The sequence below is a fragment of the Tyto alba genome, unplaced genomic scaffold, assembly GCF_018691265.1.
Source record: "Tyto alba isolate M040663 unplaced genomic scaffold, T.alba_DEE_v4.0 Super-Scaffold_7, whole genome shotgun sequence".
NCBI lineage: Eukaryota > Metazoa > Chordata > Aves > Strigiformes > Tytonidae > Tyto > Tyto alba.
In genome coordinates, this window is record NW_024881328.1 from 6,268,323 (window position 1) to 6,292,838 (window position 24,516).

General features: G+C 36.3%; 1 protein-coding gene across 1 annotated transcript in view; it reads left to right on the forward strand.

Moving 5' to 3' along the window:
• The window catches only part of LRP1B (LDL receptor related protein 1B), a 754,159-nt gene that overhangs the window by 442,165 nt on the left and 287,478 nt on the right, over nt 1-24,516 (forward strand). The window contains exons 7-11 of the mRNA XM_042808487.1: nt 8,917-9,139; nt 11,739-11,910; nt 13,974-14,117; nt 15,540-15,776; nt 23,782-23,962. Of these exons, the coding sequence (XP_042664421.1) occupies nt 8,917-9,139; nt 11,739-11,910; nt 13,974-14,117; nt 15,540-15,776; nt 23,782-23,962 (957 nt within the window). The remainder of the gene's footprint in view (nt 1-8,916; nt 9,140-11,738; nt 11,911-13,973; nt 14,118-15,539; nt 15,777-23,781; nt 23,963-24,516) is intronic.

Below are 24,516 nucleotides of genomic sequence, written 5' to 3' on the forward strand. Positions count from 1 at the left end.
AGTCTTCGTCAAAGTGAAGGGGTACATTTTTTGCATTTCATAGTGCCGAACAGTCCATATAACTATCATTTCTCAAATTGGATTGAAAGGGCCATGTCTCAAATTCTGGGAAAGAAAAGCCACTGGAGAAGTGAGATTGTGTTTGGGAAATAATAGCCTACTGTGTCTAGACAGTCATTTTTAAAAAACAAGTTACTGCTAGTGCTGTCCTGATTTCTCCATAGCTGAACTTAGCTCTAGGACAAAAGTTAAAGCTACCAAGCTCCAGACTGCTTTCCTGTTAGCCTGAGTTTCATCAGACACACTTTCAAGGGTAGTCTTTTTTCTACTTTTTTTTTCCCTACAAGTACTGAAAAATTACTATTTTTTTTCCCCAAAGGAGTCCTATTTTTAAAAAAGTAATTTTAAAAATTGTCTCTTTTCAACTAAAGGAAAGGTGGTTTATTAAGTGGAAGAAACAATAGAGTCTGATTGCATATAATAATATATTGTGAAAATTAAATAGCTTCAGGAAAAGTACCGTGTTTTATTTCTGTGAAAGAGCTTCAGTACAATACAAATTAAATCTCTGAATGAAAATAATTCTTTGAATATGTGTATTCTGCTATGTACTTGGGTTCATGTAAATACTATAAAAGGTCAAGTGGCACCATACTGTTGCTCCAGAAGTCATTCAAAGCAGAATAATAAAAACTACTACATTAAAAGTACATATTTCCAGTTGAGTTTGAAGGATAGTATATATGTCAGACCCTGAGTTTCCAATGAAGAAGCAGAATTTTAATTTCTGATGGCAAAATTTCTGTGGCTCTGCATCTTCTATATCTGATAAAATATACAGCAGTTGAAATTAATCATCTAATCCTCAGAAATAATTACTCAGGATAATCCAAGTAGTATATTCATCATTGTGTTCTCTCCAGGCTCAGCTTTACAGATTTAAATATATGTAACAGCAGTGTGTGTATGATTTGGATGCAAACACACATTTTATAACTATATAAATGTCTGTTTGTGAAATAATTTTGGGTTTATATATACCACTTATAAAATATTAGAATGTCTTCTTGGTACTATTTGGTTGTCGCATTAAAAGTCTACTTAAGTTATGATATAAAACCATGTTACGTGACAGTTTGAGTGTCTTTAAAAAATGAATTTTCTCAGTGGATCAATGCAGCAATTTGGCACAGCTGGTTTGTGATAAACTGAGAGTAATCAATGTTTCTTCATTCTTATTCTAATTGATGAGCTTGTAGTAACATGTGGGGAAGTACACGTACAGTCTGAACAGACTGTTCTTCCAGATTTAAATCTGAATCCATACATTTTCAGATGAATGGCAGTAACTTGACAAATTAAATACTAATGTTCAGAGCCTTTAATGAATCCATGAATACATCTGCAATGTGTCTTTCAATTAAAAATGTTATTAAAGCTTTGCATATATTTATGGAAAAAAGTGACAGAAGGTAAAATTTGATTGATTTCCTAAAATTTATGTTGTGAATAAATTTTAAAAATTCAGAAAATATCTTTTTGTTCAGAAGAAAGAGAAATACAATGAAAATGCACCATTGCTGCACAAAATTACTCAAGACAATTACATGGCTTTAATGAAAGAATATTGAATTGTATTTAGACAGAAAGCAGATTAAGCAAGTATAAATTCGATACATGCTAAGGGATGCAATTTTTCAAGAGTACGTCTCATAGCTGTAATTATATTGTTGATGGGAGACAAAAAAAAAAAAAGACTTAACTATTATAATGAGAATGAGTGTAAGACAAACTTTCTTTTAATTTTTATCCTCTAGCAAAGCCTATGAATTGAATTTTCTTTTCTGTGGGTGTTTGTCTTTGATTTATTGGTGTTACGTTCCAGCCGTGAGGTTTTTTTAGCATGTTCAAAAACTCACACCTATTCATAAGTGGAGCAAGAAAGAGAATATGGAAAGGTTGATATGGGTTTGCTACACGTTTCCTCTGCCTGTGAAGAAGTATAGCTTGTGTGAGAAAATTGAAACTGTGAAAGCATATCATAAGAGAAAAAGTTAGCTGAAAATCTTACTATCATATATTACTCCTGCTGCACCCAGATATGGTAGATTGGTGCACTGGTGTGCCTTTTGCTCTTACCTCCCTGCAGACATATTTGGGTGGAAATGGCACGGTCATTATGACCCTTAAAAAACTTTATACTTGATTTCTGTTCCTAAGACAAAAGAAAGGGGCAGCTTTTGTTCCGTCAAAAGTGGAAAAGATCAAACTTGAAAAACTCTATACAGGTTTTTGTTTTGAGAAACTAAAACAATAGCGGAACATAGTCATAACAATGTAACAAATCACAGTCCTGAATTATCATTTTACATATATTTTAAAACATCTCTGCAAAGGCATTTCGCTGTGTGTAAGGAAATGATATTGGGCAGCGGTGTCCTGTTGATGGCAAACCAATTTAGATTTATACTAGGCATGTTTATATAGATGGACAGTTTTAGTAGGGGAAAAAAAAGGAAGAAAATAAATAGTTGCAGGATTTTTTTCCTTTTCCCCCCCACATTGTGCTACTCCATTCAGTAAGAACTCCACAGATTATGACGATTTGTAGCTACTTTAGCAGTGGACTAGATTTGCTCTTTTTTCAATCCGTTCGGTTCCCAGATTCACAGCTATTTACCCTGTTTGCTGCTCAGGCTGCCATTTCTTACTGAAAATGAGAAAACCTTTGTTTGAACTGGTGATTTCCGTGTAAAGAGGAAGGTATTTCATTACAAATGTCCCCCCTAAGGAATTTGGGTTGAGCTTTTGCTGATCTTGCCTATGTTCTGTTATGCAACAAACAGTGATTGGAACTTGGCTCTGTGTGGTGAGGATGAGTTGTCCAACTGGGCTGTACTATTATCTGCAGCTTGGCGCTACTGCTTCCTGCGTGGCACTAAATCTGCAGCTCTCTAGGAGAGGAAACCATTATTATTTTACTCTTAGGCACTCATTGCCAGAATTCCAAAATACTAGGAACATTTGGAACATAAGTCTTCCCTTACATTGCAGAAATCACGGATAATAGTAAGGATTAAATGCAGCAGAAATCAGATGCAGGACTGCATGGCAGTCCCCTTATGAGAATCCAGTAAGTAGATCACCTGCTACCATAAGCTTTAATTTACAAGCAGAGAATCCCACAGATGTTTTCACACAGTTGTTTTAATTAGGTGTTATGATCACCTCCTGAAGAACTTTCTTTGCTCACCACAGACCCCATAATTTTAGTTATCCTACAGTGTCTGTTTTTATGTTTACAGTTTGTCCTACAGTATATATGGCTGGTGCCTCTCAATCCCAATGGTGTTCTCATTAGGTTTTAAACTGATTAAATTGCACCCCACTTCTGTTACTCCAATTCAGAGTTTTTTCCACACTGTAATCCCTCTTTTAAATTAGAAAAGTGCCTCTAATTTGTTGTCACTCATTATTTTTCCCCAGATTAACGGAATCTCTTTAGCAGATTTCTGTCTTGATAATAATCCTTCCAGTGTAATTTCTGAAAATTAAGTACTGCTCTTTCTAGTCCTTGCTCTTTGAGGTATTTTACTATTTTACTTTAATGTAAGTAGGTCTGGTCCATGGCAGTAACTTTCTCTAAGAAAGCAGCCTTCTTTATATATATATATATATATATATATATATACACACACTATAACCATTTACCTTCAATAACATTGCATTGCATTTGGCTCTGCCCTGTGAACTGCCAAGCTCTTTGTCATTCTTTCTTTCAAAATCTGCCCCAGTGATTCCCACTTTCTTGAGATTAAGCTAGTAGACCTGCAGTTACTTCAGAACAACATCCTTTCTTGTTCTTTGGCTTATGTAGGAGGTATTACCCATTAAATATGTGTGTATTTGTAATCTTTATTCTTTTCATAGCAAGAAGTGCTTAAGCTATAACACATCTTTATCTCTGCTAGGACCAGAGGAAGAGAGAAGGAGATGAAGAGGCAAAAGATGGTATTTTCCCTGGCATTGTTGTTTGACTGCTGTGTGGCAGCTGGCACAGGTTGGGTCATGTTAACAGTATTGTTAACATATGAACTTTAGGTAACTCTATAGGATACCACGTCTTCCCTTCTGCAGAATGGGGAGGGTGGGTAATTTCAATACACCTGTGATTAAAGCATTTTGGTACCTGAGTCTATTTAGCCACCACTCTTGCATTTGCTCTTAAATCACACCATGCTATTGGATGTATGATTGTTTTCTGCATCGCTGTCCTGTTTGGGCATGCCTGAAACTGTGTTTTGCTTTTCCTCATAAGGGTTTGAGGTTACTGTGCAATAACACATTCCTTCTCCATAGGTCCACTGAAAGAGCACTTGAGGTTGAAAAGTCAACTTGGGAATTAGAGGAGCAATAAGAAGTGGGTATAGGCTGCCTTGTGAGTTATACAGGGAACAGTTTAAAGTCTGAGGCCTGACAGCTGAATAGATGAGTTTTTCGACATGATAAGTGGACCTTTTTTGTATTACAAAGAGAAATGAGAGACTGAGGAGGGAAATAAAGAATAAGAAATAATCATAATGACACATGAATACACTCAACTGTAAAGCACAGTTGCTAGTGTCAGGAAAAAATTCATGATACCTTATAATATTGCTCCATACATGAGTGGTGTGTTTTTTTTTACCAGAGTTGCAGAATTGTGAAATTTTGCCCCCCCCCAAATGTCTGATTGTGCTGTATAGTAATTGGCTGCTTAGGTGCATCAGAAATAGAGGTTTCAGACATCCAAATGTAGCTTTACAAGGAAAACTTATTTCTTTCTCAGCTAATTAAATAGGTGGGTTATGAATGAGGTGACTGAAAGCTTGGAAAACAAAAGGAAGTGAGAAGAGAGAAGCTGCTGGACAAAATCAGGGGTGATAAGGGAGGCATATAATGTTTGGCAGCTGAACGAAAACATTAGCTGTCTGGCTCTGAAAGGAAGTTTCTATCAGGGAGAGGTGTCTGTCGGGAAAGAACAGCAGGCCTATTGAGGGCCTCCTTATGGGTTTTCAAGGCCTGATAATGAAGGAAAGATGAATCTGTGACCACTGTATGAGAACAGGGACTGGGAAATTCACTGTCACTTCTGTCTTGTGACAGCATTCTTTTCCTCTGGAATTAGTTTTATTTGGTGGTAACATGACTTTATTGTTATTTAGAGTCAGTGGGTTTGTCAGTGAGGATATTTTAACATGTTGTAGAGATTTTGTTGCTCAGATGTGGTGGGTATATTCCCTGTGTTTTCCTAGTTGAAATCAAACTGTTGCTGGAAAATCTCCATCCATAACTTCTATACTAAGTTAAGTTATGAAACAGGTTGTACTTCATAGACTGGAGTAAGTCATCTAAACTCTGAGAAATCAGCAGGAGGAGGAGGATGTATGTAATAGTTGGTGAGCAGACAACTATAAATCAGTAATGTAATAGAGCTGTGAAAATAGGAAATATCATCCAGTGATGGCTGAATCTCCAGCTGATGCAGGGAAGTTGCAGTGCCATTGTACAGGCACCAGTGAGCTCCTTTTTGGAACAGCGCATCCAGTGCTGACCATGATTGTTCAATAACATGACCTAAAATTCAAATAACCACACAGAAGGGCAACATAAAGAGCCTGTCTTACGAGATGAGAAAGACTGTCTTCCTTGGCTTATCTCTAGCTGCTAGGTAGAGAGTGAAAGAATTTAATTGCCTTCTAGAAATACATCTGGAGGGGAAGACAGGTGAAAAGAACTGTTTAAGCAAAATAAGTATGCTGCAGAAATCAGTAGGTGTAATTTAGTTTTGAAGATATTCTTATTAGATGTAGATTCCTAACTGCTGGAACAACAATGAAGCCATTCCGGAAGAGCTTCTGGATGAAAAAATGGGTCAAAACAGCTAAGTAATTTTATGAGTTGAAGACGTTTGGAAAGAGAGTAGTATAGGATGCCTGCAAAGCTCCTGGACTTGATGGGGAAGATGGCCCTTTTTATTCTTGATTAACAATGAGCAGAACATGGGGTTTGTACAGTTTCAAAGAGCTAGGAGAATAATCAGAATTTCTATGCCTGAAGAAGTCAATAGCTTTCAAAAGATAATATGCCTTAATAAAATTCAATTTAGTGCCAAATTTTTTACCATTTTATAGCAGCCTCATTGACGGTCTCAGGAAATAAAGGCTGTAACGAGCACAGCGCTGTCCCTGTCGGATCCGGTCCCTCAAGGTCAGCACTAATGCACGGTGCTGGGGCTGCACAGGGGAACGCCCATGGTCACTGTTCCTGCTGAAACTGCTCTCTAGATTGATAAAAGATTTCACTGCCCTCTGCTGAAAATGGATAGGCAAATCCAGCACCGTTTGTTAGCAGAAAAATCAGTCTTGAGCTGAAATGGATACTACTGCGGTATATCCTTGAGAACTCCCAAGGCAAAGGAAATACTATAATTGTGGGTCAGCTTCATATGTTAGAAATGCAATTCCGATTTAAACCTCATTCTAAAAAATCTGCATTAGTCTTTAAGTGCAGAATTTCATTTCAAGTTTATATGTTAAACCATTTAATTTTCTTAATTTAATTTTCAGAATGCTTTGATCATACGGCAGCAGTTAGGCAACTACTTTCTTGTTCTGTCTTTTACTTCTACATTAAAAGATAAAGTTTTATTAGTGTCAGTCTCTAGGAGAAGACACATGATTTTAAAAATGAAAAGAATGTAATTTACACATGAAATCATGGTAACTTTCTTAGCACAAATGATGTCAATATAAAACAGTTATTTAGAAAACAAAGAAATGACACCACATCCCTGAAATCTGGAGAAGCATCTTAAATTAGATACTCTGTCCCATATCCATTTGTTATTGACATGCAAACGTTTTACTTCTTGTCTGATCTGAAAAGAGAATATAGTTGTAAAATGCAAATAATTATTTCTAACTTGTATTTTAGTCTGTTTTGTGATATCGCATAGAAATGTTAAGTCCTGTATAAGAATAAGATTACGCTAATCAGTCAAGTACAGAGTAAGTGTGGTCAAGCTTCAGGTCTTATAGTTGCTGTGTGTATGTACTTGTATTTATTTGTAGAGGTGTGTGTGTGCGTGCTTGATCCCAGCAAACCCATTTGGTTCTATGATTGCAAAATGAGCTTTCTTCAAATTATTGAATCTTGAGATACGATGTTCCATTAAATAACCTAAATCAAATCCCCAGAAGTACAGACTGTAGATTAGAGTACATGTAATGTTTTATCAACTTATTTTAAATGTAATAGGCGTTGGTCTTGTTATTGCTAATGAAATACACATATATACACACACACACACACATAAGTGTATGTGCATCTATATATACACCGTTCTTTGTCTGTTTCTGCTCCAAATTAAACATTTGCTTTGCAGATATAGTTTTTACTTTGCACATTATCTGTAGTATCCACATTTTGATTTAAATGGACCCGAATGTTAAGTATGTGTTGTTTAAAATGTTCTTAAAGTATAGCTGGGATACAGAATTACAATGAAGGACAAGACAAGAATTCAAAATTATTTTGATAAATAGAAATCCCTGTCAGGATTGGAGTTATCCCTCAGGAATGTTGTAGGTAAAGTTTATTCTGCCTTATGGCCTGGTGATGGACTACATGACCTTTAAAATTCTCCTCAAGCCCTATTTTATGATTCTGTGATCAATTCATTTTGGCATTTGACAGCTGCTGTACATATACTATAGATACTTCTACTGCCTTTAAAACTTTTAATGATTTTTAAAAATTTACATATTTTGCACATGAGACACTTCAATGACATTTAAAATGCATTCTTGTTTGAAGATGGTGATTGTGAAGAATGTGGGTCTCATTGGCTATATGCCAAACATGTATTCTTTCCAACCTAAAACGTACTACAATGCTGAATTTCTATGAGAGGTTATAAGGCTATAAACTATTATTCTTTAACATGAAGATGTCTCAAGGTTTATATGCTGTTGATCCAATGTTATTCCCATTAGTGGTAATAACTAGGAGATAATTCACTTCATTTGGAAAATTAAATCCTGATTCTCAAAGTAGTTTTAGTAACATTCAGTCTGGAATCCGATTATTCTTTATAGCATGTTAAAGTCATGGCAAGGTGGTCTTCAGCTTGCAAGTGTGATTTAGTCTCACAACTAGGTAATCTTGTTAAAATATTGTCAGGTTAATCAAAATTGATTTGTGTGTACTAAACCCAGTGAATGCTAATCGAGTGTTGGGTTAGGAAGCTTTAGTAGCAATTTTAAGTCTTTGATATTTTTGCATTATTCCTGGATGGAATGACTCATTGGATTTGTAGAACCATTTTAAAGCCTGGACATCCTCCCAGGACTGGGTACAAATGTACTACAGACTAAAGCACCTTCTTTAGAAATGCATTTTCAAAAACCTGACAGTGTGGATTGCTGTATCTGTTATACCTCATGTACAATGAGTTGTTCTCCAAACCACTTAAGTGCTTTGTGGTTTTGCCACTCTTTGTTATTTGTAACAATCTTGTTGTTTTTTATAAGTAATGGTTAAAGTGATATTTAAGATTGTAATATAGTCTCTGTACATAAGAATACCATCCATTTAAAATTCAGGTATTGCATGGTTTATCAGTGGTGTAAGGAAATGCATTTAGACCTTCTCTACATTCCATTTGAAGGAAAATTATGTGTAATTGTGATTTTTTTAAAAAGATACGGTGAAGTATTTTGGTAATTATATGATTATCAATATGCATTATATGGGTTATTGATAGATGAACCCTCTGAAGTGAAGAACAAAAACTTGCTTTGCACAGAGCCACCAGGAACTTTGCACTCTGCTCACACCCTTTACAACTTACAACATCTTATTTTCTTTCAACAGAAAGCTTTTCTTTACAGACTACGGGAATGCTGCCAAGGTTGAGAGATGTGACATGGATGGAATGAACAGGACGTGGATAGTAGACTCTAAAATTGAACAGCCAGCTGCTCTTGCACTAGACCTCATCAATAAGTATGTGTACTGGGTTGACATATATCTGGATAGCGTGGAAGTTGTTGACTATCAAGGGAGAAAGAGGCATACAATAATTAAAGGCAGACAAGTAGGTATTTATTTGTAAATTTGTAAAAAGTAATAATATCAATAAATGATTGTACGTAATGCTAACAGTTACAGTAATTTCAGACTACTTTTCTTTTTAGTTCGAATGCGTTAAACATTAAAAGATGCATCTGGATGTTTTTTGTTGCAATTTAGCCCGTTTTACAACCTATGGACAGCCTTCCATGCAGTGTCCCATTAACAGTGCACCATGTACGTCACACTCCCCACTGTAAAAGACTTCAGGAGGGAAAATATGGGGCGATGGAAAGATACTAGGGGATAAAGTATTAATGACAAGATGTTCTTGCCAATTCTGTAAGAAGACTAACAGGCACAAGAATGTGAAAGAAAGAGAACAGCAAAAGCTATTCACCTGTTCAGACCAATCTGGACGCCCATAAATAATATTTTGTTGATGGCAATGATGTTTTTCCCAGTTGATCCAGATGTTTGGAGACATAAATACAAATGCTGAGACTGCATGAGTCTTTGAGCAGGAGTATATCAATCCATTATTGTTGCTTCCACTTGGAGAACAGGGTAGTAGGTAGCAGGGAAAGGAATGATTCCCTGACAGTTGTGAGGTTTATGTAAATTAAGAGAAAATTAGCAAAGACCAAACTGTTCCTTGTTGCTACTTGCATTCCCAGAGCTGGTGTGGGTACCATGTTTACATCTGCTTCTGCCTGAGGTTAAACAAAATGTGTAAAGATGTGCAGACAGAATAAACATTTTACCTGTTCTGCTGTCATTCTTTGCTTGCTTCCAAGTAGTCACTGTTTACTAAGAGACAACTAGTTAGCATAACTAGCATTTAAAAATAGGCAGAAAAGGTGACAAAAAACAGTCTAGATCACTTGGCTAAATAGCAGACACCTTTCTATTTTTTTAGCAAATTACTCCCAGTCTTTAGCCAGTTGTTTTGGAATACCAGCTCATCTAAACTCCTTTTTTTTTTTTTTTTTTAGGTAACTTTTTGGAATAGATACTTAAAAAATAAAGTCTTTTTTTCAGAAGCAGTTAACATACTTTTACAGGCTTGTAACTGAGTTGTACTGGTGTTACAGGAGAGATGGTTGTTCTGTCTCTTGTTCATGAAATTTAGATGCAAAAGAGGATTCTTTATCAAGCTCAGAGGGATTCTTTCTTCTCCAAACTAGCTAAGAAAGGAGAGAGAAGGATGTATGTTTCTTTCAATATGGGTGAAGAGTGTTAAAGAATTTGGCCTCTGAGTGGGTCACTGATACTGCAAAAGGAGAAGCATGTTGGGTGTCTTTCCACTCAAATGAAAAATTGGTAATTCCACTTGGATTTGTGCCTGCATTTGCCAGGATTTAGAATGAATGTTACTCCAAGTTACTCATCAGTAGTCCAAAGAAAGAGCAGACCAGAAAATTATTCTCAAGAAATTTTAGGTATTAAATTTTATTTCATAAGTACAAACATATGAAGATGCATGCTTTCCAAATGACATGTGCTTTTATAATTGATAGTCCAGGTGGCTTTCAAAGGACTGTTTTTTGTAGCAAGGAACACTTCCATTCATGCATAAGATAGCTGAAAAGCTTAATGAGATGTAAAAGACAACAAATACATAAATTAAATACAAATAATGAAGTAATTATAAATTTCATTGTAAACAGAATTGCATAGTTTTAATAGTATAAATATAGAAAAACTGTCATGGGAGTTAAATAATAAAACTTTAAACTAAGTGTAAATGGAAGTAGGGAAGAGCTATAATGCAGAGGAGAATTCACCAGTTTGGTACAAATGCATCATTATTTTCAAGTCTGTTTTCTTTTCCATTTTACTATAATTCGATTGAATTTCTATTGGGTCTTAATCAAACAATTTCATTCATCTCCATTATTTTCATTTTTTTTTCCTGGGTAAGAGCAGAATACAATGGCAAGGTTTGGCCAACTTGGGGGGTAATTTCCAGAAAGGACTGAAATATCTGATGCACGACAGGAGTTTTTTGTTTGGATATTGTTTTGGTGACATATTACTGTGAGTAAATGAGCTAAGTAAATACTTTGTGCTGAACAATTTATTGATTAAACTAATGAGATATTCAGCCTATTCAGCCTGTGAATATCTGAACATCTGCCAACAAATTATCTTTAATTTGTTCAGCTTTCAAAATTGCCAATGAGATATCTTACATTTTCTAAACCTATAAATCAAGCGTAACTGCTAGATCATTGAACACTTCATGTTTGAGCTGTGATTGGCTAATTTAACTAACACTAGGTAATTTTTAAACAGTGTAGCCAGACACATCACAGATTAATACAAATTTAGAATTCACTTTTTGAGAAACAAGTAATACCGTGTGACTACAACCATATTCAAATACACCAATGCATTTTCTTGCTTTTCTAAGCTTTTCTAATTATAAACTTTGGAATACAAGAATGTGAACTATACTTATAGCATAGTTTTTGTTTATTATTTACAAATATTTATAGACATATTCAGAAATCCTTATGTACAGCTTAGCATATATAATTAACAGTAATATTTGATGTTTACAAATCATGGATATACTTACAATATTCAACTAAAATAATGTTACGTCTTTTCTTTTCCAGATTAGGCATTTTTGTGGCTTGGCAGTATTTGAAAATTATTTATATACAGTTAATTCAGATAACCTCAGCATTTTACGAATAAACAGATATAATGGCACCGATGTTCAGTCTCTTGATATAGTTGACAATGGTAAAGAGATCCATGTATACCAGAAAAGAACTCAAACAGTAGGTAAGATCAAAATTCCTTTCTAGGAAATGTAAACCCAGGTATTAGGTGTATGTGTGGTTAAAAAGGTTCTTCAGAAAAACGTATCAGAAGATGCAGTGAAAATCTGTCATAGCAGCAAAACTCTCCATTGATTCTTCATCTGCCCGGTTTCCTATGTGAATACTGTCAGTTTTCCTGCGTCTCCAAGCTCCTAACACACTGTTTCCTGAGCATTCCGCTTGGAGAACCGCCAGAGAGCCCCAGTCTGCAAGTTTTCTGTCTCCACACACTCAAAGCTTTTGGAATTTAACACCTTCAGAATTGTTAGATACCCAATACCGTCTGCATGCTTGGGTCTCAGACCTCAGATTCCTGGTTTCTCTGGCCTGCTTTTCAGACAGACTACAAACCTCAAGAGATCCCTGTCTTCAGGGTTGCCAGCAAAGCATGGCGATGTGGGCAGGTAGCCTGCCTAACTGCCAGTATAGCCATTGGTGAGATATGAAATTCCTGTTAAGTTTTCCTCATTCGTATAAATATCATCTTTATCTTCTGTGAAAGAAACCTTCATTTTCATCTAGAATTAAAACCTTCTTATCTCATAATTTTTGGTAAAATAGCAATTTCTGAGGTCCATAGTCCTGTATGACTGTAATCAGGGCCCTGAGTGCATCCTGTCTGCATTCAGAACAGCAGTGTGATTTGTGGGAACTTTGTGCAAAGCTAGCAAGATCCAAAATGTTTACAGCAGTGCTTTATGAGAATGTTTTTATGCAACTGATGGCAATAAATCCTCGCCATGACTGCTTGGACAGAAAAGCTAAAACATCAATTCTGGTGATCAACGTAAACGTTATTAAACATAACAGCCACTTTTAGAGAACTTTCTGAAGTGGTAACAAACTCTAAATAGATGCAGATTGGGTGAACTAACTTCCACCCTATAGCTGAGGGCACTGATTTGCAGATGTCAGTGTCTGGAGGAGGCTGCAAAGACTCTTTCCTTGCTGTAGGCCCCCCTCTTGTATCTCTGAGGGAGTCAGAGAGATTGAGGAGAGACATGAGCAGAGTGTAATCTTTTATTGCATCCTGTGATTACTCTGTTCCTCTTGCCCTTTGTTCACTCCGCTACGTCTTTTGTTTTGAATGGACATGTTTGTTGCTTGTCAAGATTTTCTGTAAAGGCTGTCTCAGCTTGGTAGAGTTTCTATATACCTTTAACAATATCGATCTTAAACTACTTGATTGCTTCTTTTTTTTAAAAAAAAAAAAACAACAACAAACAAACAAACAAAAAACAAAAACAAAAACAAACAAAAAAAAAAAAAACAAAAAAAACAAACAACTAGAAAGCTTGAGAGAAAGAAAAAAGAAGAGAAAACCATTTTTCAAGCTAAAATACTGTTGGCTTGTTGCAAACCAGTTTAGTAAATGTAGGATAACAAGATAACAAGGTAGATTTTGTTTTCTCATCAGATTTACCTTAAAGAGTTTAGAAAAACAAATTTGCTATATTAATCTGCTAATTTAGAACTGTGCATTTGAAAATATGAAGTCAAGGGAAAAGAACTATTTGGCTGCTTTAGCTGGATTTATGTCCCAACTGTACGAATATGGAAAAACTCTACAAGAGTTGTTCTGTTCTTTAGTTTCTGCACAGGTATCTGCTCTGGAAAGGTGCTGTCTAATGGAGTTGAATGAATCACAAACTGTGTTGGCATGGGATTCTCTCTGTTCTCAAAAAAACAACCAGTTGAACCAAAGCAACAAATAAAAAAGGGGAAAGGTGTCAGCTACCCCAGGAGAGCCCTGCCTGGCAAATGCTGTGCAGAAACTGTATTCAAATAGGGGTGATCACACACAATGATGGGTATGGCTTGATAGCCACATAATGGCCCTTTGCATTACTTGTCTGTTTCGGGTATCATCTTAAAAAAACACCTTCCTTTGTAGTTATATTCTGGGGAAAGATTTATTGTGACACAAACTCCCTTTTTTTTCCTGTCTAAACTTTCTACATGATGATGCATATAATTATCTAGCTTTAAATGGATTTGATTTGTGCTTTTTTTCGCTTGCTGTAGTCAGAAGCCACGCATGTGAAGTGGACCCATATGGAATGCCAGGGGGATGTTCACACATCTGTCTGCTCAGCAGCAGCTACAAAGCACGGACTTGTCGCTGCAGGACTGGCTTCATCTTGGGGAGTGATGGCAGGTCATGCAAAAGTATGTTATCTAAATCAAAGAGTCTGCCAGCTGCTAATATTCCAGTGTATAGTTCTGGGTGTTAAAATGCCTTTAATAACAGTAGAGATCATATGGGCTGCTTTTGGGTAAAATTTGTTTGCAACATGTACCTGACGCTTTGTTCGAATTCTCCTTTCATTCCCAGAAAATAATTTGATTTGGCTTCATTCATAGAAGTTGCAAATTAAACCTGGGATGCTGTTTAAATAATTCTAGAAATTATCACAAGTTTTACATTAATCAGTCTTCATCCTTCTTTGTAAACTATGCATTCTCACAGTACATAAGTACTGAAGTGCTGTTAAATAGTTTGTCACATCCATTTTCCACACATAAAAATAACTTGTAACTCAGAAACAGACCTATCACGTGAATAAGGCAAGCAAATTTTTTCTCAAAATACTTTGTGAAAGCAAGTTTGATTTGTATAACTATGGTTGTACCTAACATTAGGTATACACAATCTGTTGGTCACCTACAGCCAGTAAGACAGTCCTGAAAATTTTGGGGAACACCTGTGTGTTGCCTGGTTTCTTGGTCAAATGGCATTGATTTAGTACAGATGAAAAGTCTGCAATTAGATATTTTGATGTCAGATGGATATATTTGACTTCAGTAAAACCTCATATTGTTTTCACTAACAATTCCAACAAAAAGCCTTGAGAGGCAGTAGGAAAAGTATATATTTTAGAGGCTTTAAGAGGTATGTTGATAGTATTAAGGACCTAAGGATATTTATAAGTCTCATTAAGGAAAGCAAATCACCTTACTAAGCTTCAGTTATTTGTAATTAACCTACTTGATTAAATTGTAAAATTTCCTCAGGAGTAGGAAATAATGTTATCCATGTTTTGTATCTCAGTATTGAAAGAACAGTATATGTTGATTTGTTGTATTCATTCCCATTTGAAATGAATTTACTGTAGTCTTTTGTCTTGTTTGTTTCTGAGAAACATCAGGTGAAAAAAATGGTGTTTTGTATTTGCTGGAGTTTATGGGCTTGTTAGATGTAAAGATTACTTCAGCCATGGTCTACATTACCCTGATAGATCCTAATGAATTGTAAAATTAAAAATCTACAAAGCTATATATGTCCATTTCACAGGAGATGCAAAGTTATTCTGTGATCTAACATAGCTTTTCAGTGTGAACTTTTATTGAAAATAATTAATTAGATGTAAGCAGCTCACTGAAGTAATTTGTATTTTAATTAAGGTAATGCAATTAGATAGATTTCTTGAGTTTAGATACCTTCAGAATGTATGAAAGTTTAATTTTTTGGTATTGAATAACATTCCTGCTCCCCCACTAATTGTCCCAGTTAATTAAACAGTGACATTATGCACTGTAAAGAAGATTAGGCCACATCAGTTGTTTATATATGTAATCTTTCTTTTGCAGGACCAAAGAATGAATTGTTTCTTTTTTATGGGAAGGGACGCCCAGGAATAATACGAGGAATGGACCTGAATACCAAAGTATCTGATGAATACATGATCCCTATAGAAAACTTGGTCAATCCTCGTGCTCTGGACTTCCATGCCGAAACCAATTACATTTACTTTGCTGATACTACCAGTTTCCTAATTGGACGGCAGAAAATTGATGGCACAGAGAGAGAAACAATCCTCAAAGATGGTAAGCAATTCTAACTGATAGTGACATTCAGAGAATCTCACTAAGGAGAAGTTGAACTGATATTTAGAGATAATTTAAAGCTTTATTTAAACCTCCAATGGAAAAGAGTCCCCAACTAGACTATGAACAGAGTTGGAGATACTTCTTACTTTACAACTTCCTGTTTATTTTTCCCAAGTGCAAAAACATAAAGTTTGGTTAAGTTCTTCTGCTGTGACTTCTTCTTTTGCCCATGTAAACTTATACCCCTCAGTGAGTAACTCCTAAATCTCCACTGTATAATTTCAATGTAGATACAGTGGATCCATGATGTAGTTCTTTGTAATTGTTCACCGAGTCATCCCATATCCTTGTGGACTTTATAAGATTTCTTCACTCCAACCTGTATCACAGTGTGGATTCTGGAGCTTATTCGAGTAGTTGGGCAGAGTGAGACTTTCTTTAGAGCTTGCAAACTCATTAGGAAAAAAGTATTGTCTTTCCTGATGCATCTTCTGGTGTGTATGTGGAAGCAACAAGATGACCTAGAAGTTTTTCAGAACCTTAAGATGTTTGTACCCTTTATTATAACAAAGAGGGAAAATGCCAGCATTTCTGCCACCACGCTTCACAGAATCTCCCTAGATTAGAATCGTATCTTGTCATACTAAACGCTGTTTTAGTGATAAAACCTCCAGTTTCTTAACCTGTTGTTTGTGGGGGGGTTGGTTTTTTTTTTTTGTTTATGGACTCTTTCATGAAAGACGGCTTCAGCAGGAGGTAACAACTGCTTCATTTTCTAGTACTTAAGAAAATAAGCAGTATGAATATTCATCTTGGCCTTCAGAGAGCTTGATAGCTTTACCTGTAAATTGAAGCTTGAGACAGTGAAAGTAACTAAAATACAATTGTTTTAGCACAGGGATTTTCATTCCCTGTCATTCATACCCCATGTCTTATTCCATCTACCTCAGAGAAGTTATTTCCAGTTTGCAGTGATATGGTAGTGTTTCGGTGTAAGGTCTCTCCACAGACCTCAGAATCTGCACAAAGATCCCTTTCAGCGGTAGTTGCAAGGAATAGATGGCTCTACACTATATTGGTGATTGCTTAGTAAAAGGCAACTGTCTGAGTGAATAATGAATACTCAGCTGTCAATCTGGTAATTCTTCGTTTCACTGCGAATATGGAAACAAATGGTGTACATCACAGGACTTCCACTGCTAACCTTCTTTTACTAAACACACATTTCATTTTATAACAAAGTAATCCAAATGTGCAGTAGAGAAAGGAGCAGACAGCGTGTAGATTTAAACACTGTACACTAATTCCAAGGAGCATCCTTGCTGAACAGCTTGGGGTTAGTCTAATCAAACATGAATAAACTTTGTATGCCAAACCAGCAAATTGAAGAGAGTCTCTTACATAATGTTTAACTGGAATTTTTGCTCTTTATGAGTACAACATAGCAAAAATACCAATCCAATACCAAAAGAGTTACGGATTATCCAATGGTGTATTATTGGTGGTCCTAAGACTTATAAAGGCCAAAAAAATGTCAGTCATTCTCCCCCACTTCTTCCCCAGGAGCTTACATTGTTAGTTAGAACTTGGTGTAGTTTCATAGCTTTAAAGTATGCTTAAAGAACAGTTGTTAATGTATATTTCATGATTTAAAAAATTAATATGGCCTCCAGCCATACCACCTCAGCTTTTATTCTTGTCAGCTCTCAAAAACTCAGCAGGGATAGATTAAATCTTTCCTTGGTGGAAGGCTACTAGAGAAAATCAGGTGTGTCAGGAGGTGGCTTAATATTTGCTCTGAACAGCAGGCTGCTAAGGAACTCTATCTGTGGTGTCACTTCTCAGTTTAGAAGTTGTCATTTTTTGTGACTCTCAGGTTTTGAAAGAACAGATACGCCAGCTCATTGTAAGTCAGATAATTACAGTTTGCCTACATGAGAGCCTGATCCTACAAGCTGTTGACTGGGAACTGAGAACGCCAAGCACCTAACACTGCTGGAGTTTGATTTCCCATATAGCTTTAGCTGTGATTTCTTATTCTTCACTTCAGGAAACAAACTGCTGTGTAGTATCGATAACTATTTGACAGCCCACAGCATGGCCTGTGCTAGAGTTGGCAGCACCACTGCAATACTAGTGTACTTTCACCAGCATTAGAAATTGCTATAATTAAGGTTTCAAACTTGCATATGAAATCAGTTTTTTAAATAAAAAAATGGAACAAACCAGACATTTTTAGAGGGATTTAAATATTATTTGGTTGAAGTAACATAAATACAAACTCTGGAATTCTTTTACTCATCTTTGCTAATATTTACAAGTGAATAACATAACACTGTTAGGCTCGCAGCAACCCCCAACAACAGAAGGTGGACAAAATGCTCAGGGGATAACATTATGCTTAGACAAGGTCAAATTAAGTATGGAAGGATCTTTGAAATGTGTTTATATGGTTGGTATATAGAAGAAAAGTTTTTTTTCACTGGTTTTCATGTTAATCTAGTGTTTTAGCCACTATTAGTATACATGATCTAACTGACATTGAGCTAGGCCATTCCGTACCAAAGTCCACACTGTGCTTATTTCTTGCATATTTAAAAACAATGTGGCAAATCGTTACCTCTAGTAATATGTGTTTTTAAAAATCTTGTTTCTATATTCAGTGTATTTTGGCCCACATACTACTGTTGACTGAAAATTCTGGTAGTATTTCTCAAATTACAAATGTTAATTTTTCAATCATTAAGTGAACAATGATCAAAATCATACCTCATCCTTTTTATGTTGAAAGGGCTTCACTGCAGAAAGAATGGCTTACTGTAGTCAAATCAATTTTGTTTAAGCAGAACGGCCATTATTTTGTTCCTGTTTACTACTTGATGTGAAGACCACCTAATAAATTAGGAATGTATTTCAAGCTTCTGGATAGTTTTAAGAAAACGTAACATCAAAAAGGGAATGCAAACTGTCTCTCTAGGATTGTGCTCTAGAGTTGTCTATTATTTTAAAACTTTCTGATATGTTTAATATCTAATTACCATGAGGATTTTTGACCTAGATTGGATTTGGTTTAGAAACGTAGGTGCTCCAAAATTATCGCAAAATTCATAGTAGCTCAGGTACAGGAGCTATTAAATGAAACTGAACAGACTTGGAGCAATATGCTTCTAAATTTTAGGAGCAATCTGCTTGTTTATTACAAGCTTGTTTATTATTTATAAGCAGTATACTTGTAAATTTTAGCATTCTAATCTAATCTTTAGCTTTGTTGTTATTAGTAATATACTCCATATTTGGATTGTTCTGTCTCCCAATGAAGAAAGCCAAAATATTTTAATGTAAAAAGCTGATTTCATTAGTATAAAAACTGTGTTTAACTCAAAATGTCTAGGTCAGGCAGGCTAAAAATAAAATGGGTTTTAAACAAAACACTCATGTCCTCAAGCTTGATTTTTAGGCATGTCAGTGTTTTCTTTAGTTGGGCAAAATCTGATGAGACCCCTCTGAGGCCTAAAGGACTTTACTTTCGCTCCTGAAGCTTGGCTTTGTTCCCTGTTCTGCTCAGCAGTCTTTCTCTGTGAGCCCTGGGCTCCCAGGTCCTCAGTGAGATGCTCTCTTCTTTTCCCTACCATACTTTGCACTTCTCAACACACTTGATCACTTCAAGACCAAAGGCCACTCTCCCACCTTCAGAGAGTTACAGCTGACTCTGACATTGCCTTTTAAAAAAAATGTAGCAAAGGCTTTCAGAGACAATAAATAAAACTGGCAGTGTCCATCAGCCTGGGAAACCTGGATGAGCTGCTGGCACTGATCTTGCTCACTCTGATCCACAGCTGTTTTGTACTTTGTCAGGATGATTCTTGTCAGAGTAAGTGGCTGCTGGGTTAGGTATTTTGTCATACTGTTGCTTCATATCCTCCACCTAGACAGTGATTTTTTGACACCATGGCTTCCTTCAAGCTTCTTAGAACGCAAGGAAAAGTAGTTCCCCAAAAGTATAATGATGTTTAGGCGTATCAAAAATACGGATAAAAATGTTAAACACATATTGGAAAGCACTTCAGCATATACCACTTGTTTTTTTTCCATTATTTTCTCATACTGTGTCTCACAGGACACAGTGTCATCTCTACACCCATGACCAATTTACTAAATTTAGGTAAAGTTTCTTATGTGAACAAGATTTAGTTGATACTATTGAGATTGATTTCTGTAGCTGGACATAGCAAAGTGAACACAGAAATTGTGAAATGGGACTATAATGGAATAAAAAAAAAAAAAAATCACCAGATTAGTTAAAAAACAAAGGAACACATGAATACAGAGCTAGTCAGGCTTCAATTGCTTCCATGTTCAAAGAACTACGCATATAAAAATGGCAGCTGGTGATGTTATGTACATTTAAATCCTTCTACTGATCAGGTCATTTCAGATAGTAGATTGTACTTTGAAGTTCAAGTGTTAAAAAATTGTGTGAAATACATCAGTTTTATATATATACATACATCTCCATGAGTGTTTAACATAAGCAATATGCATGGAATAGGGTGTTTACACACTTGGAATTATAGACATCATTAAAGCTACAAAGAATCCTGAGCTACTCTAGACCTTGTTGTCTTCAAGACAAATAAAGTCATTTCTCAATTACTTAGTTATTGTCCAGAGTTTCCTTCCCTTACTTATAAATATTTATCTCACTTGCATATTTATCTTTACTCATCTGTGGTGTTTGTCCCTTGCCATTGTGCCCAGACAGAGGATACTGGTAAAGGGGGAAAGCAGTTTTAGAAATATTACGTGGGTGTCATGATATGACTTTCAGTAGCCACCCGCTTCCTTTAATTTTCTCTTCTTAAATATTGAAAGCATACTGACTGAAATATCTCTCTCTTAATAAGGGGATCCTTGTTTTTTTTTTTTTCTTTAATTTTAATATAGAGTGTGAATTTATATCGTAATCTTAATATACTTCAATATTATATTTAAATGCATTTTGCTTTTTTTAAAAGGAAATAGTTATAAAGTTAACAAAAAAATGAAACATTTTGCAATTACAAGGTATTTAAAAACACTGTAGCTCTGCTAACTTGACAGGGACTATGCTGGTATTACAATCACTGAAAACATTGTTCAGTAAAAAGGCTGTAAAGTAATTTATCATGTTCCAATGCTATTGAGATTGTAACAGCACCTTTTATAGATGCTGTTATTGCATCCAAGTGTATAAAATTTCCAATATTTCATTTATTGGGTAAAGCTGTCATATTTTACCTTAGTGTGTTGTTGATGACATACCACGTTATCTATGGGTTTTAGCAAGCAGAAAGTTTCTGTACTGCACTAAAGTTATGTAGAGTGTGACTTAATAAAAAAGCTTTGCGTTCCTGTCCATCACAACGAATGTTACTGGTTACTTGTAGGGAATTAGATTATTAGAGTTATAGTAGATAAAGGTATTTGAGGTATAAAAAATATTATAGGTGAAGAGTTTGTCCCAAAGAAAACAGATCTGGTAGGTTGCAAAAAAAATATATAGATATGCTGAAGTTATGAATATTAGCAAGTAATTTCCATTAGTATTTACTGATTGCATTATGGGGAGGCATCTTGCCGGAGAAACCTGAGGGAGGGTTTAGATGAGGGCAACACAGCACCACTGATCAGTGCTGTTACAATAAAAACAATTCTGATAACAACTTGGAATGTCCCAAACCAGAACTTCAGAAGTTCATGTGAAGTTGTTGTCTGAAAAGCTGACAGTCAAATTATATATGTCTGGCAACACAGTTCAAAGGGTAAACAGTTGTATTCAGTTTAACAGCTTTTTACATCCATATCTGGTGTAATCTGGATTTAAGTAGGATCAGTGATTTTGTCACATCAGCATTTAAAAAAAAAGGTAATATATGAATCTTTAATGTACATTGGAATGAAAATCTCTCTGCAGCGTATTTGTTCTGAGAAAATGTTTCAAAAAAACTCCAGCATCAACCAGAAAGTGACGTCAACAGTGGTGAGAAAGAATGAATCTGATGAAAACTTGCATCTAGATGACATTTCTGGTGTAAATGTGAAGAGAAAAAGCAATCTATATTCCTTATTTCAAGTCATGATTCCTGTCACTGAAATTGTACTGTAGGATTGTATATCCAATTATGACAAGAAATACAATCCATATTGTCAAGAAACATCATAATAACGAGGAGGTTTTAAGTATGTTGTTTTGTTTGGGCTTTTTTTTTTTTTTTTTTTTTGTTTGCTTGGTTGGTTGTTGTTTTTTTTTTTTTTTTTTTCCTTTTTAACCATACTGACCTTAATTTTTATCGCAGCAAAGGGAGGCACCAATTTGGTGCTGTGAATGCTCCAGGCTCAGTGGAACCACTGGAGTCAGAGCTATTACACTGTTACCCCATTATCTTTTTTTTTAATGCAGGTGGCAAGATACCAAACAGTAATATGAGCATTTGTACCCCAAGTTTGACCTCAGAAAGGATCCTAAAGCAAGCAAACGCAGCTTCCTCAGCTTTAGGAAGATGTCAGGAGGCAGCAGCCGGTAACCTGCCCCTCAGCCCTCTGTCAGGTGCTGAGTTTCGGCCCCCAGCCGCTGCAGGCCGGCCAGGGCTGGTTCCCGCCACCTCTGAGGAAATGGCCGGTCAGATGGTTGGTGCTGGTGTCAGGCCCTCGCTTGAAGGAGGGAGCCGGCCCTGCTCCGGGGTGTGAGCCCAGCTGCTGCTGGCACAGCTCGGGGGGAATTTGGGCCTGTGCCGCTTGCAAGCGCTGCCCTGCGCTCAGGAGGGATTTGGCATCGGCTGGTGGAGGGGTACGCGGAGCAGCAGCTCCAACCTGCCCGGCCAAATACGCCATGGAGGGACTGAGGAGAAGGCAGCAGCAAGTGCCTAGTGCTTGGGCTGCTGGAGCCTGTTTAAAGGTGAGGGACCAGAAAAGGTGGTGGTCGTCAATGCCGCAGCTCAAGTTCCATCGCTCCCCTCAGTATTGCCACGCCTCTGGTGTGAAATGGCGGGATCATCCTGCAGATGAGGAGTGACCACGCCAGGAGGAACATGCCAGAGGGCTGGTGTAACGTCAGATGTGAGGCAAAGGGTGACGCCTGAAGTTGGGGTAGTGCCTCAGCCTTCACAATACTACAAAGGCCAGGAGAGAGTGACTGGAAATTCTTCATATCTCACCCCACACGCTTGGACTTTGAGATCTTTCTGAGAGAAAAGGGAAAGGGTATGATGGATGAGAGATGGAAAACCTTTTAGAGACCATACACTGTCAGTTAAGAAATTGGGATTGTGCAGGAAAGGGTAGAGCTCAGTTAATGTTACAGGGTGCTAAGTAAACTTGACAGAAAAATTGTTTCTTGGGGAATTGTATTATCACTTCTTAAATGGGGAAACCTCCACGTGTATGCAGTGATCGCTGTTGACTCATCTTGGTACTGCATGGAGCCCTACTGCTGTCGTATGCATAAAGCCATTGGTACATCCAATGGTAGCATTGCTCTTTGCTCATGTATTGCCTACTGTGTTAATAGTTTGCTCATACTTAGCTGTGGAGAATAACTCTGACTGTTGTGATGTTCTTGCTTACATGTTTTGCAAGATCAAGGAACAGTGGAACCTAGTATAAATTGAATACACATTTTACTTATTTTTTTGATAAGTGATTTGAGTAAAAGCAAGATAATTGAGTGTACTAGAGCTGATCCTGGAAACTGTTCTTGACTTGGGTGATATTGCTATTTAGGGTTAAAATTAAGTATGGTTTTGTTAAATAGTAATACACAAGTTTTATGACCAGTCTTTGTGTTTTGTAGGGTGTTTTAAGCAAAGATTAATTCTGACATATACAGCAAATACAATTCAGGTTCAAGGAAATAATCTAATCTAGCTATATGAACTATATACTTTCCATTGTTTATGCTAATGATAATGTTAAAACATAAACATATAATATTAATCTCTTATGACTGTCTTCTGTCACTCAACAGATCTTGATAATGTAGAAGGCATAGCAGTGGACTGGATTGGAAATAATCTTTACTGGACAAATGATGGCCACAGGAAAACTATTGCTGTAGCCAGATTGGAAAAAGCTGTTCAGAGTAGAAAAACTTTGTTGGAAGGAGACATGTCCCACCCTAGAGGCATTGTTGTGGATCCTGTCAATGGGTATGGAGTAGACTGATTTATGTTGTTTAATGATTGCCTTTATAGTATATGTACGGGATTGAATTTTGTTTAGGATGGGGTTTGTAGAGTCATGTAGTAGTCTGTAATTCTACGGTAGTCTATAATTCCTGCCCAGCATTCTTGTCTGAAGCCTTCAGAAAAATGTGTATGCCCAGACACTGTTGAACCTATGTCCAGTTAATCTGAATGTGATTCACCTTTTTATCAAACAAATTGAGTGTATCAGACCTGTATATATTTTTAATACTAAGTGAAATGTATGATACTCTCCTTTATTTCTTTCTTTGTAAGTCTCAATTTCTGAAGATAATTAGAACCATATCCTTGTACACATTGGTTTACAAAACTGAGACAGGTACTTTTCATTACTTACTAGCATAATTAATTGAGATAGGCTGCATAATGAAAAGAACATTATCTTAGTGTGATATAGTTGTGGTTTACCTAAAAATTCACTGTTACATTTATTCAGGGAATTGTCACTGGAGAATGATGTAGGCAGGTAATTCTAGTGTGGCTGGATTGATTACTGC